The 20,843-nt window shown below is 49.8% G+C and overlaps 1 protein-coding gene across 1 annotated transcript in view; it reads right to left on the minus strand.

Annotated features, from left to right (window-relative positions):
* Nucleotides 1–1,341: 1,341 nt before the first annotated feature.
* Nucleotides 1,342–20,843, minus strand: part of CASQ2 (calsequestrin 2) — a 31,921-nt gene continuing 12,419 nt past the window's right edge. Inside the window, exons 2-11 of the mRNA XM_009981033.2 lie at nucleotides 19,569–19,653; nucleotides 18,010–18,110; nucleotides 15,101–15,212; nucleotides 13,619–13,692; nucleotides 13,030–13,160; nucleotides 8,464–8,509; nucleotides 5,957–6,011; nucleotides 5,133–5,233; nucleotides 4,707–4,781; nucleotides 1,342–1,545 (exon numbers count right to left, since the gene is read on the minus strand). Of these exons, the coding sequence (XP_009979335.1) occupies nucleotides 1,342–1,545; nucleotides 4,707–4,781; nucleotides 5,133–5,233; nucleotides 5,957–6,011; nucleotides 8,464–8,509; nucleotides 13,030–13,160; nucleotides 13,619–13,692; nucleotides 15,101–15,212; nucleotides 18,010–18,110; nucleotides 19,569–19,653 (984 nt within the window). The remainder of the gene's footprint in view (nucleotides 1,546–4,706; nucleotides 4,782–5,132; nucleotides 5,234–5,956; nucleotides 6,012–8,463; nucleotides 8,510–13,029; nucleotides 13,161–13,618; nucleotides 13,693–15,100; nucleotides 15,213–18,009; nucleotides 18,111–19,568; nucleotides 19,654–20,843) is intronic.

A 20,843-nucleotide genomic window follows, 5' to 3' on the forward strand; every position in this document is an offset into this window, starting at 1 on the left:
ATGCTGCTGCACTCGCCAGGACTGAGTTGCTGACCCTTTGCTTTGTGAGTGACCCCCTTGACTGCGAATGGGCGCCCTGAGCTCCTCTGCAGTCTGCAGTCAAAAGGGGCTTCTTGCGGGCTACCGTGGGACATCCGAGTCTCTAAGCAGGGAGTAACCGTGCAACTGAACACTTAAAAGCTTGAATCCTTTCACTGCTCATTGCCCAACTCTCATTATCCAGCATCTAACATGGTTGGATGCATGTGTTCCCTCCCAACATCTTGGTCGTGGGAAAAGATGCTATGTAGGCTTTGGATTAAAAGTTGTCTAAAGCTGGAAGGTCATGGGAAATAGGAGGGCTTCAGGGTGGGCCCCTATGAATGTTTCCACTGGCAGGAGCATACTGTCTATCTCATGCTCATCGCCTTCAATCCTGCTGAGGTGCACCTGAAAGGCAAGGTAGGCCCAGCCCAGAACTGGCTGCAGATGTTTGGAACTGGTCAGGGTCTGCCCTGGTGTTCCTTTGGGGTTAAGACCAACGGTTTGGCTCAGCGCCGTGATCTTCAACCTCAAGAGTTCGGGCTGAGACCTGGATCAGCCTTTGCAGCAGTTCAGGAACTTGCAAGCTTTGATGTCCCATATCAGACCACCTGCACTCACCCTATCTTTCACCTAAGCTTTCAAGAAGAAAGAGGTTCAGACACGGACCACAGTGTTTGGTTTTGCATTGCTCTGCCAGACAAGAATATCCTGTCGTTCTACGGAATCACTGAAAACTTAAATAGCATCCCTAAAACCTCCCTCCCCTCCCAAAGCTTTTTGCTGCTCCTAGCATGTCAATGAGTAGCTACAGACTCCCGCAGCAGAACTTGCAGGATTGAGTGGTCTTGGCAGAGTGGTCTGTGCTTAACAGAAGGACTAAACTTTACGGTGGCCTTCCCTCTGTCTTGGAGTGAGATTTGGTCTTCGGATGCAAGTGCTGGGCTGATGAGCTTGGAAAACACAAATTGGCTCCCTGTGTCCCTCTGGCAGCAAGGAGCCGGCAGGCACTTTCCTCCCGCCCTGGGGCACTCGGGGCAGATTCCCTGCAGATTCCTGTTGTCCTTACTAAGGAGGCATGATTTACAGTGGTGCTGGGTGCCTGCAGGCGCTGCCCGCAGCAGGGGCAGTCCCGGTGGCTCAGCACCGCTGAGAATCAGGCCAGGGGGTCCCGGCAAGGGCAGGGGCAGGGGGAGCGGGGCAGGGGGCAAAGAGGAGCAGCGGTGCTTGCTGACGCTCAAAAACAGGTCTTCCGATGGAGCGACCTGCCGCGGGGGGAGGCCTCTCAGCCCCCACAAGTCAAATGGCACAGAGTCACATTTAGTCATCATCGTCGTCGTCGTCATCGTCATCATCATCATCATCGTCATCGTCGTCATCATCATCGTCATCATCGTCGTCTTCATCGTCGTCATCATCTTCAGTATTTATCTTCCCAGAAAGCACGTCCTCTATCCAGTCCTCCAGCTCCTCAGCGGTGGGCAGATCATCGTCGTCTCGGATCTCCATCCAGACGCTGTCAGCCTGAGGGGACAGGTGATGGGAGATTAGCCACGCTGGGAGACACAAGGAAGACATCAGGTTGGCTGCTATTGTAGGGGTGAGGGTTGGACCACAGGTGGGATGCAGGGGTGGTGGTGGCATTAGCTCCCTCCCTGCCACACGTTGGGTCTGCCACTTCCCCTGAAGCGCCGTTGCTTCTGACTAGGGGCAGTGGGACTGGTCAATGGGTTTACGTGAGCATGTGGTGCTGTTTGCCCTGGGTTAGATGTGTACTCGCTGCCTGTTCCTCTCCTGCACTGCTTACACCTGTGAGCAAGAGCATCGTCCACCTGATGCATTGTCCTCACCTCATCCAGCCAGTTCTGTAGACTCCGAGTCTACATGAAGAGAGCATAAAGAAACCTGTGCCAGCTCTCACTACGTTGCCCCAGGGCATCACAGTATTTCCCTCCTTCCTTTCAGAGTCACTCTGAGGCATCTTCCTTTGAGCGTTCACACCCCGCTGTCAGCACCCCTCCTCCCCAACCTCTTTTACCATTGCCTTTGCCTCAGGACGTTGCTCTGGACTCTCCAGATGTGACAGCAGTTCCTCCTCTTAGAAGAGTCTTTCCTCAGATCAGCTCAACCATGTTCCAGCTGAAGAGTGGTGAAAAACGCCAGTGCCCCCTGCTTTCTCTCCGGCTGTTTTTGCATTATTTCCATAAACTGGAGGGGATTTGGGATTTCAGTAAGAAGATACTGTCTAAATTGTGGCCATTACCCAGGGACAAGAAGCATAGCTTAGATGTTCTCTGAGACCCGGGAGTGAAAGGTTTTCTCCCTGCTTTGCTATAGGTTCCTCGGCTAAATGCCTTGGGTAGAAGCCTCTTTCCCTTCACTGTCTCCCCTCCGTAAAATGGGATCAGCCTCCTATTTCGTGGAGATGCTGTGAGGTTATCCTGTTCAGCATTTGATGTTGCAGAAGCGAGAGCTTTTCCTACGTCAGAAGATAACTACCAGCTTTAGCAATGCGCCCTGCTTCTTTCCCCTCCTGTGGTACCTAATTCTCCTCGTTGTATGGCTTCCTAAAAAGCCGGGACAATTTCTGCTCAAGGTAAGCTGTTTCTCCTTTACAATATTTTCCTCCTAAAACACCAAAACCGTAATAAAAAAGAGCCATGGAGAGGGATGCAGCTCTGTCTTCATGCAGATGATCCTGCCCCCTGTCTCAGGACTGTTGGTGTGGCAAACAGGGATGCCCTTAAATAAGGGGCACAGGGGTGAGCCCACTGCACCCAGAGAAGATGCTGTGCAAAGAGAGCTGCAACATTTTGCAGCACATCATAACCCTCGTCCCGAGCCACCGCGATGTGACGGGCCAGCGAGGGCTGCTGGGAGCTCTGGTGTTTGTATTGGCAGGTTTTTAGAGAAGCGATGGGGTCACAGGGGTTATGTCCACCGAAGCCAACAGCAGTGTTTATTTTTACTCCGTTGTGTAAGCCCCACTTTGTACCTGTGTAACTTGGCTGAACGCAGTGATGTAACACTGCAATAACGAAATGAGCTCAGTGTTTGTTTTAGATATCACCCGCCAACCTAGAACTTTCTTAAATCTCTCTCTTGAGGAATAGAAAACAGACTTAAGAGGAATGAAATGAAAACTGCAAATACTATAATCAACAATCTGAAACACTTGCTGTATCAAAGCCAGATAATGCATGAGTTTTTACAGGGCTCTGAGTGACTGCTGGATAATAAGGCATATGTTCCTGCCTAATACTGCTTTCTATGTGATTCTTTTGCCACTGGCAATCCTACTTCCATGGATTTCCATTGCAAGCTGTTTAATGTAGCTTTGAGGCGACTTAAACATGGCCAACTGCAGTAAATCTAGTGCAGGGAGATACTGCAGACTAGTAATAAGGGTGAAACACTGGAAGAGTTGGGCTCTATTTCTGGCTTGTCTGTTCAATCCTCTCATGATCTTAGGTGACAGATGCTATCTGGGTCCCCTTCCTTTTTGTCTCTCACTTAACAGTTCTGCTGACAAGCCTTAACCCACTGGCTCCCCACTCTCTAGGTGTCTGTCCCACGGTCTGGCGGGTGCTGTTCTATTACAGGTACAGCACTGCTCACGTCCAGCCAGTGCTGCACCTACTCCGTACCTCCCAAGCCAGCCTGTGTGCTTCCCTCTCATTCCCCTTGATGGAGCAGGCGAGATCCAGGGTCTCCAGTTTCTTCATAACGCCATCGCTTTGGCTTCCCTACCATGCCTCCCATCTTATGGTCTTGCAGCATGTGTTATAATAGGAGGCACAATTGTCTGGTACTCCCTCACCATCCCTCTTTTTCTGGGGAGGTACAGGAGAGAGGACATTGAGGCCGGGAGCAAGGTCAGTGATGGAGCTAGGACCAGCACCCAGTCTCAGACAGTTGTCCCAACTCTAAGTCCCTATCTGCTCTCTTCTAATGAAATATCAGGTTCCCATACAGCTGAAATTTCAAACACGGAGTCAAGCACCAAATTACAAACACTTCTGTGGTGGAGAGCTTTCTGCTTCCAGAGACACTTACATACCCCCGCAGGTTCATTTTAAAGAGATTAAAACACGCGGCACTTAACCATCAGGAATAAACTCAGGTAATAAGCGAGCCAGGCTGGAGCACGCCGCATTACAGTTTCTCCTTGTCTCTTGGGGACCATCTTTCCCACCTACACTCAAACTGGGTCCTTACGCTTCTGCTGCAAAAACACCCTCCTTCTTGTCCCCCTGCCCTAAGCACGGCTTGCTTTCCCCTCTCCACATGCTTTTTCCCCACAAGCCCATCCAGGTCCAGTCAGAGCAGGGCACAGTGGTGCATGCTGTGGGTTGGGGTGGAAATTGGAGGCCTTGAAAACAAAACCAGGGAAAGCCCTGAAGCTCAGACCGCAGGGGCTGCTCCTGTCCTCAGCAGACGTGGATTGTGGGCAACTCGGCGGCAGAAACACGCTCAGACTGAAGCGTCAAAGCCTGACGTTGCAGGTGTTATGAACCCAGCTGCACAGGGGAATGGTGAGGTCTTTACACTTTTTCCTGGAGAAAAAGCCTGATCTACATCCACTTAACAGCAGAAATCCCACTGATTCCAGCAGACCTCAGATCCCGTCCTTTCTAGCACCCTAATTTTGGGATCACTGGATTTTCTGGGCACATGGTACTCACGTCTGTGACGTTCACCACCCCGATCTGTGGTCTGAACAGGTCAATCTTGAAGGTCTTCTCCCAGTAAGTGATCAGCTGCAGGAGAAACAAAGCTCAGACAAGGGTGTTCGCAATACCCCCGGCGTTAATTCAGCCAGCTGGGATGTGGCGCGGAGAGCGCTCATCGATGAGTGCACGGGAGAGAAGAGAGGTTGAACATGAGCTTGGGCCACCACACATGGCAAAGGAAAGTGCCAGCTCTGGGAATGTTCCCAAGACACCACCTTCATGCAAGGCAGACCCCAATGAGCAGCTGTCAGGAGTCACCCATGGTCTGGTTTCCCATCTTCCCTTGTCCCAAATTCCCTGGGGCAATTCCATACACACACACACACATCCCCCATGCTTGAATTAACCCAAGAAAGGCAAGGAGTCCCTGCCACTCACCAGAGGAAAGTCATCGGGGTCAATCCAGACAATGCTCAGGTCAGGATTATCGGTGTTGTCCCTGGCAACCTGCTTCAGGATTTCCAGGAACTCGTAACCATCTGAAACGACAGACGAACTGCTGCAGCCCTCTCCTGCGAACACGCAGGCACTTTCCTCTTGCGGGGTTTTCAGCTTCCCTCACCCTCCTACGCACACGGGACTTGTTTACAGTTCTCATTAAAATGCTGTCTCCCAGCTCTTTCTTCTGATAATAAGGCTTTTAATTTCGAGCGTCCTCCCCGGCTATTGAAATTAGTTACACATGAATTAAGTCTCATAATCCTTCCACGGAGTGGAACAATGTCGCTATTTTCTGGTGGTGAGGGAGGAACTGAGCCCCTGAGAGGCCAAAGCTTTCCAGCATGCTGACAGCCCCGATGCCACGGCTTTTCAGGAGCTGATGCCCGCGGATTTCCTGCATGCACATCACACACCCGGCCCTCAGCACTTTCCCAGAACCACACAGCAAGACAGCCGCAGAGTTACGGAGCAAATCCTGGTGCTGGGATGGAGGAGATGACTTTTTTTCCATCCGTCCGTCCATCCATCCATCCATCCATCCATCCATCCATCCATCCATCCATCCATTCATCCATCCATATCCAGAGCCCATGCATTTGAATCCCAGCTAGCACACCTGTTATTATGAACACCCAGAAGTATCCCAGCTCTCCATCCCTGTCCCAGCCGGGGTGCGGGGCTCCGCAATGCAAACAAAGCACATGAAACTACACCATCTTGAGTGATGGAGAGTCACATAAGGAGGAAAACGGGCCTCCTACCTGGGTCATCTTCTTCGGCGAAGGCCACGATGTGGATTCCTTCCATGTCGTCATCCTGGAAACAACAAAACTATTACTGATGGGTCAGGGAGGGGAGGACAGAGCCCAGGTAATCACTGGAGATGAGGAGCGGTGGGATGCCTTCAAAAGAACGGGATGATTGCAAAGGCAGGCTTGACTGGAGCCCCACCAAGAGCTGAGGTGAGGCTGAGTCATGGAGGTATTTGGTGCTGACGTGGATAGTGTGGGTCACGCTGCTGAAACTCTTCAGCTGAAAATGAGGCAGGCAACATGATGGCAAAGGCAAGGGAGCTTCTGATGGTGTGGGGCAAAACCTTGCCTGCAGAGAACGCCAAGGGCTCTCTAGCATGGGCATATGGGCTCAACCTCCATGCCTGAAGCTACCTACCCTCATAAATTTGCAACTACCAGGGGATGGTTTGTAGGGAAACAACTGTCTGCCACCAGGCTCAGACCCCAAACATGCCCCTTCAGGGCCAGCAAAAGAGGTTTCCTCACAATAGGAAAGGCGAGGCAGCTCATTTGGGCACCTTTCAGGAGGTGAAGGCTCTCTTGGTCTAAGTGAGGGTCTCCGTGAGCAGCAAGGGGACTGAATGGGAGGCTTGTTTCAGGGCTCTAATGAGCGGAGGACAGAAATGACAGCCTGGTGCACTGCTTTTCTCCATGAGACACGTGAGTAATGGGTAATGGTATTGGCAAAGGCCAATAGATCTGCCAGCCGGTTCATCATCCGCCTGCTATGAATGTCATCTCTGAATTATCCCATGGATCGGCTTCGCCTTCCTCACCCGCTGCCGGTCCCGGTTTTCATTTCAATTGGTTTTAATGCAAGAAAGAATTCCCATCTAAATGCTAATTTCTTTTCCCTTCTGAGCCCAGAGGTGACAAAGCCACCATCACAAACTGAAAGGAAAAAAACCCTGAAAGATTAAGTGGAAAACATTATCTTTAAAAACAATAGCGGATGCTGGGCCTTTGCTGGCATCTTCAGGGAATACATTTTCACTGGGGCATTCCAGGCAGATTTACTTGGGATTCAGACCACTTACAGCTGGCAAAATCTACACTGTCACTTTTTCTCCATATTTGCCAGCAGCATTGTCAGACAGCAAAATAAAAAATATATATATGTGATATATAATTATATATATAGCCTTATTCTGACCTCCAAGGCAGCAAGCAAAAATGGAGAAACTCCAGTGAAGGCATTGAGGTTGTTCTGAACTTGCAGCAAGATCAGAATCCGGCCCGTTGTCTCCTGTGGCTATGAGCCCCTGGCTCATAGCGGAGGCAAGCTCTGTATTCCCAGGCTGCTGGTAAAGCGAACATCCCACCGCTGACAATCCACACTTTTCCTGAGGTTACTTTAGAGTATGTTCTGTATGAAAGCGGAACGACTGCATGTGAAATTTGGGTCCCACTGAAGCCACAGTGAAAAAATGTTGAGGGACTTCAGTGCATGTAAGAAGCTATCACCTGTACGGAGTCTGTATCTCAAAACAAAATGAAAAGCCGTCGTGCCTCAGTGACTCATAACTCCTGGGTCAGTTTTATTACCTCTTGTCTTGTTGTGTTAAAGCCTCCCAAGGTTTTTGGTGCTTGGGAGTCCCACAGCGTTTCACGTTACACAGCCGAGCGAGGAGGCAACTGAGTGCTGTTGGATCTTTTTGGAGGAAGATCTTTTGCATCTTCCTTGGCATCTGTAAAGCACCTGTCCAGCTTCATTTTTCAGCATTCAGCTGGCACTTGAAGGTCCCTGACTGGCTATTAACATCGTACTCATTCACAGCAAAGGGATAATTTGTGATGCATGATTTTTCTTTCATTTTCTCCCTTCCCCTTTTCCCCCACCCTTGCAAACCAGGAGAGTCCTCTGTGTGTGATCGGTGCCAAACCACCCGTTAGTTCTTCACAATCGCCGACTTGCAGCTTGCTCGTGCTTCAGAGAAGTGCGATCAGCGCACGATTTGCTCTGTAATCAGTATAATTAACTGAACTGCCTGCCCTCGCTTGCATTTTGAGTTGTGCAACTGCTCTGGTACAATTTCCATGAGTCATCCGTTCGGTACAATCTCCGTAGCTCACCTAGCGGGCAGGCCGCTGATGCCACCCCACCGCCAGCACTGATGCCCATTAGATGAGATAAAGCATCCTTGGGAAGGATGCTCTCCATAGCTATATCCTGGCCGCTATAGAGGCTCAACACCCGCCTGGCACGCTTGGTTAGCTTTCCCTCTTCCCTCTGCAGAGCAAACAGGACTCAGCTCAGCTGTCCACTGCTGTTGAGCAAAGCATCTGAGCACACCGTTTGAACTCAGGCACTGGGCACCACAGCCAAGGCTTTCCCTTCTTCCCAGAGGAGAAAAAGTGGCTTTGCAAGGAAGGAAAGAGAACGTTTTTCCCCAGCCAGAAGGTCAAGCTTTTCAGCAGTGGTTTCTTGTTGGAAGCCAGCAGGGGATGCAAGGCTTCCTGCCACGCATGCTTACCCACGTCTCAAACATGTCCTCTGGGCGTAGTTTCCTCAAGGTGGCCCTGAAAGGAAGACAGAAATGCTCTTTGAGGACACATCCAGCACTGTCACGCATGACACTGCCGGCATCATGGAAAAGGTCATCGTGGCATCTTTGGTTGGTGGCTGGAGTCAGCGCCGTCGGCCACTGCGTTTTGAATGCAAGCCTAGGGGCACAGTAGGTCAACTTATGGTTTTATTTATGGTGATAAAACCCTGCCCTTGTCCCTGCTGGAGTCACTGCCCCTGCTGTTTGTGCTTGGGAAGATGAGACGCCTCTCTGTGCTGGGATACGCGGGTGAGTAATTCCCACACATGGCAGATTGTTCTGTCCATGCCAAGAGCACGAGGCGACCCATTCACTTGTGTATCGCAGTCACTGGGACATTCCTACTGGGCTTTGTTCCCCTTTTCTCCTGGTTTTACCCCAGCATAATTCCACCACAAATACTTCCAAACTCTGCTGAAGCAAAGAAGATAGAATAACTTCTGGCAAGGAAATTCAAATCATGATAACAACCAGCAAGATAATGTAAACCGTGAGACTGGCCAAAGTAGATTTTTTTGAGAAGTAGTTCATAAAGGACAACAAAAAAAAAGAATAGCAGATTTTTTCAGACACATCTGTAGCAGGAAGCCTGTCAGAGAGCCTGGCAGGCTGAGCGGTGACTGGGATGTTAAAGGGGCACCCAAGGAACCAAGCCCATAGCAAACAAGCACGAGCAACCCTTTGCACCTCTGCTCACTGTGGCATCAGGTGTTCAGGGAGGCTGCCCCAGCAGAGCAGGTCTCCCTGGATGATCAGCCCTGTGACCTGTTGCGACGAGAAGCATCAATTACTGAGCTCCTAGAACAGATTGGTGAAGGGAGTAGCAGCACGTTGCCAGGACCAGGTGGCATCAACGAGATCTGTAACCTGTTGTTTTGGTTTGGCTACCAGAGCAGTGGAAACAAGGAGCATTTTTGGAGGTTTCTAAAGGACCCGAGGAGCTACAGATCTGGAAGGGCAACATCCTTGCAAGCACGATGCTACTAGGAAGAGTTAACAGACGTTTGAAGGAGTATGACATGATAGCACAAGAGGTGCACGGTCTTTAAGAGAAAAATCATGGCCATGGACCCAATGGAGTTCCCAGAGCAAGTCAATGAGTGGGTGAAGAAGGTGGGCTGCCTTCTTACTAAAAGGCTTTCAGAGAAACTGAGCTGCAGTTAGATCAGAGGAGGGGTCCTCCAGTGGATTAATGACATTGGAAGATGAAGGGTGGAGATGAATAATCAGTTTTCACGACAGAGGGAATTAACCAATTAAGATTCATAGCATATGCCTTGGCATGATCATCTGCATAACTTATTCTCACACAGTCTGAAAAGGATGGAAGTGTTTGCTTATCATATCCAGTTCTTCAGACAGCCAACACCAGGCCTGGCTATGAGGAGATACAGAGGGATCTCCTGAGATTTGAGTGTCTGCATGGTAGACAGGCATATAGGAAGTAATGCACTTGCAGAAAACCAGCCCTGATTATACAGGTGCAACAATGGGGTCTAAATTAGTTCTCATTAATTATTGCCTCTCAGGAAAGGGGCCCAGGTGTCACAAATCGAGAAAGCATCAGCTCCAAAGGCAAAAGGTAACAAGAAGTTTACAAACAGTCAGGAGATGATTAAGGAAGGAGTAAAGCACATCATACCTTACAGCAATGGACAACTACACTACGCACCCCCACAGTGAATGTATGTGTGGTTCCGGTCATCCCATCACGTAGTTGATATGGGACAACTGAAAAAGGGACATGGAAACATGGCAGTGGCGAATAAAGGTATAGAATGACCTCTGTTTGGTGGGGATTAAATAGAAAAGAACTCTTTATCTTGTAAAAGAGATGACTGAAGAGGGATTTGGCAGGGGGTCTAAAAAGTCTGGAATGGTAAAAAAAAAAAATTAAAACAGGGAATGGCTAGACATTGTTCTTAGCACAAGAGCTACTGGGCACACAGTGAAATTATTAGGTACCAGGTATAAACCGAACAAATAAGAATGTTCTTTTGATGCAACACATAATTCATCCACTGAACTCATTCCAGTTGGATACTTTTGTCATCGAAATTGAAATGAGGTAAAAAAAAACCCCAAACTATAGAAATTGAAGAAACAGCCACTAAGCACAAGATCACGGATACAATTTTGAACCCAGCAAGTCTCCTCGTTGCTGATTGTCAGAAACTGGAGATTCTATCAGGTCCATGCATACTATGTACTCGTACTTGCCTTTCAAGACGTTTTCCCTAGCTTTCTCTGGGGGAAGAAACTTGGTGATAAGGATTTGCTTACGCCTACGTGTACTGATTGCTGCAGAGTTACTCAGGATTTACTCTGATTACTCCGCTGTGCTGGAGGCAGCAGGGTAAGGGGGGTTTAGGTGAGTAAGCGGGAGCAGAATTCAGCCCTGTGTTGCTACACCACAATTACAGAGAACTTGGGGGAGGAGGAGAGGGGGTTCGTGTGTCCGCCTCCAACATTTTGCATGCAAAACAGGCATAAACCCAGGGACCTCCTGCTGCAGGCAGAGGAACTAGTGCCTAATGGGATTTGTTCAACCGAGAGCAAAATCTGGAAAGGGACTTTATGCAAGGACATGTAGTGACAGGACAAGGGACAATGGCTTTAAACTGAAAGAGGGGAGATTTCAATTAGATATAAGGAAGAAATTCTTCACTCTGAGGGTGATGAGGCACTGGAACAGGTTGCCCAGAGAAGCTGTGGCTGCCCCATCCCTGGAAGTGTTCAAGGCCAGATTGTATGAGGCTTTGGGCAACCTGGTGTAGTGGAGGGTGTCCCGGCCCATGGCAGGGGGTTTGGAACTAGATGATCTTTGAGGTCCCTTCCAACCCAAACCATTCCATGATTCTATGATTTGTTCCTGAGCAGAGAGATAGCCTGCGCCTGCCGGCTGGGGGAAACTGAGTCTGCCGTGTGATGGGGAGGAGGCGAGTGGTCCTCTACACCTTGCAGTGGAGGAGAAGATCCTGCCAAGTTGTCTACAGGGAACGAGCATATGGCAGGTGTTGATGTCACTTTGGTTTTCTCTACGGGCTTGATCATCTCCTTGTTTGACTAATTCCACTTCCAGCCTTTGGCTTTAGGTCCTTTACTGGTGGTGAGGCAGGAGAAAGAACTCCTCCAAGAGACTCAGCATTAAGTGCTGGGACGATACTGCTGTCACCCCGGGGTTTTTCCCTTGCCGTGGCTGCACCTTGGCAGGTTTGGGACCTCAGGCATCTGATTTCATGAGACTCCTTTTAATTCTCTTCTGAGCCTTGGCACTTGCAAAATAAATGGCCCAACCCTCCCTCCTACCAAGCACCACGCAGTGTCTTGAAATATATGAGACTTGGGAGGGTTTCCACTGCAATTTTGTGCTGGTGGAGAGCTTGCCTTATTAGGCCAGCATTTAGCTGACTTTGTTTAATCAGCCTCCTGATGCTGCTGCCTGACAGAAAGAGCTTGGGAACAAAAAAAAAAAAAAAAAAAAAAAGAAAAAAGCTGGGAAGAACTGAGGTCAGGAAGTTCAGGAGGTCAGTAAAGTGACCTGTGAGTACATGGGAGATAGAGGACCCCTTCATATCTCAGAAAAAGCAGGGATCTGTTCCCAAGTCTGGTGATTTGCAGATTCTGGAGATGAGCTCCCGTCTCTAAACCCTCTGTGTGCGAACGCAAACCTCCAGCTCAGCCCGACTTGGGGTCCCCTAACTGTATCAATGGCCCTGCTTTTCTTGAACTCTTTTATGGTCCCTCGAATCCCTGCTGGGAAACGCAGTTGCGGGAGCAGCAGGTAGCCTGCTGCTATCCTGCACTGTATTTTTAAGGGCGTAAAAACACAGCACCTCATAGGTAGTCGTGCCCTTATATTTAACCCTCTGCTTTTACACGGGATCAGCCTTTCCAGTCACTTCCAGGCTGTTGGTGGCCAAATCCCTAAACAACTGCAATAGACCTGACCACAAAAGGTATGGAGCATCGACAGCTCCGGCTGAGCTGACTGAACATCATAGGTGTTCATATCTGCCTACAGATATACCTGACATCAGCAGGGGGATGTACCCACTAGTTAGGCTGTTTTGGGGAAGGAGGGGACTGAATAGAATTTGGATTTGGCTGGAGAGGCCTTGGAGAAGATGATCTGTACAGACATTAAAATTAAAAGCATGGGCAAGTAGGGCACGTATGGCAAGTAGGGCAAGGTTTCCACTCGCCGCTGCCCGTGAGCCTCCCTGGTCTTTGAGGGAGGACTAACCAGGGAGGAGGAGGAGGGAAGTTGTGTGGTCACAGCCCCACAGTGGTGGGCTCTGATTGTGTCACAGATACTTGCACCTCTGGGAGTAGGAAGAGACCAGCCAAAATCTCAAACCTGGGTCAACAAATCTCCAAAAAGTGGCTGTCATCCTCATTTTTAGTGAGAGAGATGCCCTAGAGTGGCAAGCCTGTGATGGCAGACACCTTTACCCTCTTCCCATGGCCAGGAGCATCCAGGATGCTACGTACCTTCTGTGCTCCTTCACAAACTCAACCAGCTCCTCTTCCGTGTAAGGCTTATCAGGGATGTGAACAGGCTCATCCATAAACGGTTCATAGAAGTCCACCTCATTCATCTTCAGACCTAGCTTCTTGGCAACCTGTTGCAGTGCAGACGGTCAGAGGTGAGCGAGCCTGACGTGCCTCTTTGCCTACCCAGAGTCTCTCTCAGTGGCAGAGCTGAGGTCAAGGTGCTTGCTCTCTTTCAGAGCATGCACTCTTAGGGGTGGCCAACAAAATGTGAATGAATCTTGGTTAAAAAAACCACAGATGCTCTCTACAATACTGGTCTCAAGCATTGGGACAGAGCAAGGCCAGAGTCAAGGTCCCCCAAGCCTAATGGGGCTGGTTTCCAAACCCGGACCAGGACTTGCGTCTGTGCTGTGGAAACGGCCTTTTATCTTGTGACAAATCCAAATGTGGGCACCAACGCCACAAATTACAGGAATGCTGAAAATGAGAAGCTGGAGCCAGATATTAAATCTGGGAACATCCTGAGCTTCTGGAAAACAGGTGGTGGAGTCTGTGAGCTCCCACGGTGAGGTCCGTGGATGCTTACCCCTTTGTCGAAGGTGGCAAAGAACTTGATGTATGGCTGGAAGTGCTCGGCGGCTTCTTCAAATGCCTTGTAATCTGGAAGGAGAAAAGAGGAGTGAAGAAAAGATTTCACAGACAGCTGGCCAGGCTCTGATCAGTGCAGAAGGCACTAGGGAAGAACAAATATAAATTATTGCCAAATACATCAGATAAGAGTAGGGTTTCTTTCACCCTTCCAGGGTTTAGAAACGAGGACCATTTCATGTGGAGCGAACGGGACACATGTTGTGCAGCCCCACAGTGCTCAGGAAAGCTGCAGATCCCGGCGTGCCACGCTTAAGTGGGGCTGAAAGCAAGCGGCCTTGCGAAGCAGGTCCAGGAGTTACAGCTCCAGCCTGTTGATAAGGACCTTTGAGGCGCCCTCTTGCACGAGCGGTAGGTCAGCCTGGGAAGTACAGAGTTGCTCCAGCATTAATGATTGCTGCCATTCCTGAAATATTCACCAAGCACAATGAGGCATGCAGGAGGAGAGGGCAGGAATGAGGAACGTTTTTACTGTTACTGCTGTCAGGTCCTCAGCTGGGGTCAGGAAGGATGCCCTCAGCCTGGCGGGAGCTCTTTATAGGAGATATTTCCCACCTTTCTTCAAAATACTTATTACTGAACAGCGTTAGGGGCACAGCCCTGCCCGAGCTGCCCCGCAGCCCATTTTGAGCGGGTGAGAAAATGGAAGGGAGAGGTGGATGGGCTGTTGCAGTGCAGCAGACCTGGTGATACGTTGCTCGTTCGGGTAGGAATACCTGTCTTTTGGTGAAAAGCAAGCCTTGTGAGTGTGGCGTGCACGCTGCCAGCGCTGCGGAGGGCAGGGGGAGCGCTCGGGGCTGACGGAGGAGACTACTGGGGCTTGTTGGAGTGAGTCTTGGGCGAGGGCTTCTAAAGGCTCATGAAAGCCAACCTTTCTTTTCGTACATCCTTCACAGCATGGGGCCAACCTCTTCTCAGTCTTGGGGTCCAGCGAGAAGGCACAGGCCAGTGCCTCTGCCAGGCTGCCCTCAGGTGTCCTGCTTACTGCTGCTGCATGTTTGCCAAGTTAGCATTTAACACGTGTTCCCCTCTTTCCTTTTGCCTCCCTCCCTCTTTGTTGGACCAAAGCTCATAAGAGGGGGAGCTTTGCTCCATTGAGGTGCTCACCCAGTGTAACTGTAACCTCAGCTGATTTTGGGTGAGGTAGACTCACTTTACTCCAGGAGAGCCTGGATTATCGCTCCCTTCTCCTGCCAGCAGACACCTTGCAGAAAGGTCACCACTGTTGATGTAGGGATGGGCTCATGCATAGCAATAGCAGATGCTTGCCTGCAACCCCACTTTGTCCTCTGCCAATTCTGGCACAGTCACAGCCTGCCATATACCCCTAACACCCTTAACGTTCATGCAGAAGAACCAATGCCTGACCCCAGCACCCCCAGCCAGGCTCCAAGCCCCACGAGAAACATATTCATCTTACGTTCAGAGTCTTCTCCTTTGAAGTAGCCGATGAGTTTGATTTCCTCATCGATTTGGTCAAAGGCCTGAAGCTCCAGTTTGTTGTTTATGATCTCCACGGGGTCTTCTAGCAGCTGCCATGACAAATGCATTTGATAGCACAACAATTTGCAGCACCAACCTATGCCTGCCAGGGTGTGTCACTAGCACCCTAAGTGGGGAGAAAGAGGTCACCCAATTTCTCTGCTGCTGGAAACCCTACTTAATGCTTTCTGCCTTCATGTGAGGAACCAAGAGATGCAGGTCACCCTCAGAGGGAGCTGTTAGTAGGTTTACTGCATAGGTTGAAACATCAAGAGGGAAGCTGAGAGAGGTCTGGGTAACCCAAATGGATGCTGAGGGACCTGCTGTGATGTGAGATAAGGGGCTGCAATTGCAACTGGCTTTAGAGAGGCTGAGAAAAAGGGAGAGGAGTTAAAAGGGGTTGGTATGAAGATTGTGAGCTTCTGTAAGTGATGGATATATTTGGTTTTGACTGTAATTTGCAAGAATAGGTTACTGCAAAGGACTGGCTTTCGGAAAACATTAAAAGCAGCATGCTAGAGTGTGGCCAAACAATATTTTGGAGCAACGGAAAGTCTGGATGTGAATTTTCCTGGCTGATCCTCCTATGCAGAATGCATTAAACCCATGCTTTGGCCCCAGACATGTCATGGTGTTGATGAGGAAGTTGGAAGACCTATCTGCTGCTTCAGCCTGTGTTAGTCTAAACTTTGTTTCTGTTTTCTTAACTAGCTGTTGTCAGTGAAAAGCTTTGATCTGATTATTTCTCCTAGCAATACTGGTGTAAAGCAGGTGTGGCTTCTTTAGAAAAAAAAAAAATGCAGGCAGGCTGCTATACAGCCCACAGAGGAGTAGAGGACCTCTGGGTTTGTCTTCCTTTGAGAGCAGGCTGCCAAGGCTCCATAGGTGTGTTTGGTTTCATTTCCCTGCTTTGGTGGGTATTGTCCCTCTGGAGTGGAAACCACACGAACAGCAACCCTTGCTCTCTCCCTTTGTTCACAGTACGTGATTTTTCAGCGGCACACCACAGAGCACAGCAACCAAAACCTCACAAAGTGCCTTACGCCGCGCCCCTTGCAAGCGATGTGGCCGTGCCTCTCCTGCATCCAGAGCAGCTCCCTGCTGCCGTAGTGTCCTGAGCCACAGGAACCGGGATCTCATCTCTGCTGGGGCTGGAGCAAAGCCCTGCCCTGCCTGACTTCTATCCCTGAAGCCACTTGCGTGTGTTTTGGCCACAGCACCTGATGCATGCAGCCATGGAAGCGTCGCCCTAGGACACCTGAGGTCCTAGGGAGCTGTTTCTCTTCCCCAGTCATGCTTTTCACCACCGGCACTCCTGCACCACAGGTCACCATTTCATAGAATCATAGAATCATAGAATCATAGAATCATAGAATCATAGAATCATAGAATCATAGAATCATAGAATCATAGAATGGTTAGGGCTGGAAGGGACCTTCAAAGGTCATCTAGTCCAACCCCCCTGCAAGGAACAGGGATATCTCCAACTAGATCAGGTTGCTCAGGGCCTCATCCAACCTGGCCTTGAACGTCTCCAGGGATGGAGCATCCACCACCTCTCTGGGCAACCTGTTCCAGTGTTCCAACCTGTTCTACAACTCTCATGGTAAAAAATTTTTTCCTAATATCCAACCTGAATCTACCTCCCTCTATTTTAAAACCATTACCCCTTGTCCTATCACAACAGGCCCTCCTGAACAGCCTCTCCCCATCTTTCTTGTAGGCCCCCTTGAGGTACTGGAAGACCACTATAAGGTCACCCCAGAGCCTCCTCTTCTCCAGGCTGAACAGCCCCAACTCTTTCAGCCTGTCCTCATAGGAAAGGTGCTCCTGCCCTCTTATCATCTTCGTGGCCCTCGTCTGGACCCTCTCCAACTGGTCCATGTCCTTCTTATGTTAGCTAATAAGCTAATAAGGACTTCAGTAGCTAATAAGGACTCCCGGTAACAAACAAGGAATTCTGGAAACCGAATTTAGGCAACCTGCCACCCTGGGAAACAAACCCTGCTGGCTCTGCTGCTCGCTGCTCCTCCCTCATCTGCTTCATTGCACGGCTGCTCAGGAAGGGAGCCTCATCTCAAAGGAAAGCCAAGCCTCTGCAAAAAGTTTGCACTACAAAGCAAAGGCCATGTTTTCTGGGCTGTTGGAGTAAAATGGAAAAAGAATCGCAACACGTTGATGAGGGAGTCAGCATCTCTTTCACATTTAGGCACATACAAGGGTGAGCACGTATCTGTGCCCGTGCACAAAATGACCTAAGAGCACTAAGTCTCAGGCTCTTCTCTAACTCATGGCAGCACAATTTGGTACGTTCACTGAACAGGCGGTCGTACAGCCACGTTGTTTGTGCAGTTGTGCCTAGAAATGGGCAAATAGTTTGCAGCATATACCTTTTTGAATGAATTGAGCTGGTTCCAGTTGCTCTATGGGAATGCCACTTCTTGTATTTTTTTTTTTCAAAATAACTCTTCTTTTTTTTTAAAAAAAAAAAAAGAGTGAAAGATTTTGCAAATGGCAGGATGTTTGCATGCCAACATACTAACTGAGGTGGGTGACTAGTTAGCTATGTGAGAGTGTTGTTTGCTTCCAATCAAATACTCCATAAACAGGAAAAAGAGAAGAACATCTTTAAGATATAAGTGGTTGGTGGCTTATAAAGGTACCAGCTTTCCTGGGAATTCATGGTCAGATAAGTATCTGGGAAGCTGGCAAATGTCATCTCTACCACTGTGTAGCAAACAGCGCTGGAATTTTGAATAAAGATAAACCTGGGTTTTTTAGCGGAGTGAGTATTTGCAAGGTCTTCTCTGAGAGGCTTTATCTAGCTCTGAGCTTATCTGTGCTTACATCCAAGAGGAATTCCACCAAGACATCCGTGGCCAGTTCCCCATCAAATTCAATCAACCGCTCCTCCTTAAAGACATAGAGACTTCCCTCTTCAACCAAGCCTGAAAGAAGGAGACAGGAGACATAATGTAGTCAACACACCACTAAAAGCGTTTTTACTACAGAGTGTCTTGGTTGTTATTCTAGCAACAACTCCTGGGAAAACACAACTGCCAGTTCCCTGAGTTGGTCCAGTTAGAAACAACCCCAGGAATGTCCTGACTGATGTTTCATGGCACAAGGGACAGACCTCAGCCAGAACTTGTGCTAGCTTCTTCCCAAACGTTGAACTTTTTCCTTGAGGTCACAGTTTAGCCTCAGTTGGAAAAATTCCGTACCAGGAACTTGCTTTGGCTTGGCTATCTATGTTGCAGTCAATAGTCGTAGGCTCTAACTGACATCCCAAATTTGAACAACCTGACACGGATTTTGATGCGGGCTGTGCTCGTTGCCCGGAGAAGGCTGAACTATGTGAACATAAAAAGGGAGCTGGAAGCCAAAGCGAGCTTCAGACTCTTTGTGGCTCAGCTAGCCTTGGCAAAAGGATGAGAAACCTGTGGTAGAGATGCTGTGGATGGCAGCTGGCAGATTTGAATGGTTTATCACTGGACTGAGGACTGAGTGCTACAGTGTCTCAGTGGAGGCTCCAAAATCAGCAGCACTGAGCTTCTGCTCTTCGTGACAGCAGAGTGTCATGGGTCAAGGTGGTTGGTAGTTTGTTCCTTCTTGGAGAGGCAGAAGCTCTCAGCTTTAGTTTAGCTTCACCAGCCTTTAATTTAGGAAAGAAAATTACAGTCCATACTGTCCAGTATGCTTAAACAGTCTGACCTTAATTCTAGTGGTATATTTATCTGCTGTTGTATTTATGTGCCATAGTATTTCCATATTCCTTTGTGGGCTAAAATAGGCAGGAATCGCCAGCCTCTGGAAGGCAGCTGTTTCCAGGGATGGGCAATGCAGCAGCCTTTCACCTTTACAGCAGGTTTCTTCTTCTGCTCTGGGGAGCAAGTCAGGAAGGGTTGGCACCTGCCTGCCAAACTACTGCAAGGCTGTGATTGCCCCATTAGTGGCTGGGGGTCACTCTGTCATGGAGCTGGTCACATTTGGGGGCCTATGTGATGTCCCGGTAGGTTTTGGTTCTGTGCTGCTCTGTTAGACCTGTCTCTGTGCAGGAAGAGCATGGAGTTACTCCGTGACACCTATCTACAGCTTCTGCTCAGCAAGCTGTGAGCTTCCACCCTGTCATCGCTATGGCATGAATTGGCTTTCGTTTTCACTTGGTTTGGTTTGGTTTTGGCACTCTCAGCAGGGAAGCTTTTTGCTGGCAGGGTGTCAGCTCACCCCTCTCATACTCGACCCCCAACTTGATCCTGCCCATGTTGGGGTGGGCAGGTGCAATCGCCACCATCACCCTCCTCATCCTGGTGACAAGGATTCGGCTGTCCTCTCCAGGGCTGCCTGTGGGCATCACTCCCACGCTGTCTCCAAGCTATTCCAGAGGTATCAGACATGGGACTCACCTAGTTTTTTGGCAAGTTTGGCATCCTTCTTGGAGTCCACCATCCCGAAGCCGATGCTCCTGGGCTCCAGGACCTGAGCCGCCAGCTGTGGAAGGAACCAGAGAGCTCCACATTAGTGGCATTAACACCACAGGGCAGCTAAAGGCCGTCATGCCCTGCTAGCATGGCACGACAGGCACAAGTGACCCACATTCTGCTTTCAAGCAGCACCAATGGGTGGGATGTGTCACATGCTGTCACCCTGCTGAGATAACGCTGCCCAGAGGTCACAAAGGTTGGATTTCTTCCCACTGTGTCTCAGCACCGAGTCTGCTGTTGATACCACATGCTGCTAACTGCTGTTTGACACTTGGGCATCGGGAGAGGGCTCCTGGATGACTCGGGGACACCAAAGCAATGAGCATGGCTGGGAGAAAGACCTGTGCCACCCGCACGAAGCAAAAGCTGTCTCCTCCCTCGTGCCTCAGTGGCCTCCTCCGATGGAGCATGATGTGTGGGCATCATGGATGTTTGAGCTCTGGAAGTGCGTGGTGCCAGGCAGCTGTGGCTGCAAGCAGGAGGCGATACAGGGCACTGCAGTGTCACGTTTCCTTTGTACGTGGGATGAGATGGCCAAAGCAGAGTAAAGCAGCGAGACTCCTGGCTTTGTGAAAGTGGTCCTTTCTCCTACGATATGGCTTAAGTCATGTCTCCCATCCAGGCTTCAGACACCCCCCAGTTCCTCATCCCCTCTTTTTTCCTACAGAAACGAGTCTAATCCCAGCCACTCTCATGTTTGTCTCCTCGCAACTTCGGAAACCACTGCCCCCCGTTCCCACCATTTTTGATGAAGGGGCCTCTTGAAGATATCAAGTTCCTGCCTGTTTTGTGAAAATAGATATGTGAGGAAAGGAGAGACGTTCTGCAAGTGCCCTGAGGCAGGAGCAGCCCTGGGTGAGACCCTGTGAATTCCAGATGGGCTCCACAGAGATGCAGTGACCCTGGGAAACGAGCCCACGTACTCACCAGATGACTGACTGAGCCCCATCACAGGCACACCAGAGACCCTACAAGGTGGTAACGATGCTCTGAGACCACCAAGCAGCTGTGAGAGCCCCCTCCTCCTCCCTCTCCTTCCCTGCTCCACGAATGCTTCTGATGCTGATGGTCTTCTTGCTATCCCCCCTCCCAACCCTGCCGGATGGGGGGTGATGAGGACGAGGGGTTGGGGGCCTCTGGGACAGAGATGTCCCTATTAGGACACAGCTGCCTGTGCTCGGCGGTGGGAGGCGGGAT

The sequence above is a fragment of the Tauraco erythrolophus genome, chromosome 1 (genome assembly GCF_009769465.1).
Source record: "Tauraco erythrolophus isolate bTauEry1 chromosome 1, bTauEry1.pri, whole genome shotgun sequence".
In the NCBI taxonomy this organism is placed as follows: domain Eukaryota; kingdom Metazoa; phylum Chordata; class Aves; order Musophagiformes; family Musophagidae; genus Tauraco; species Tauraco erythrolophus.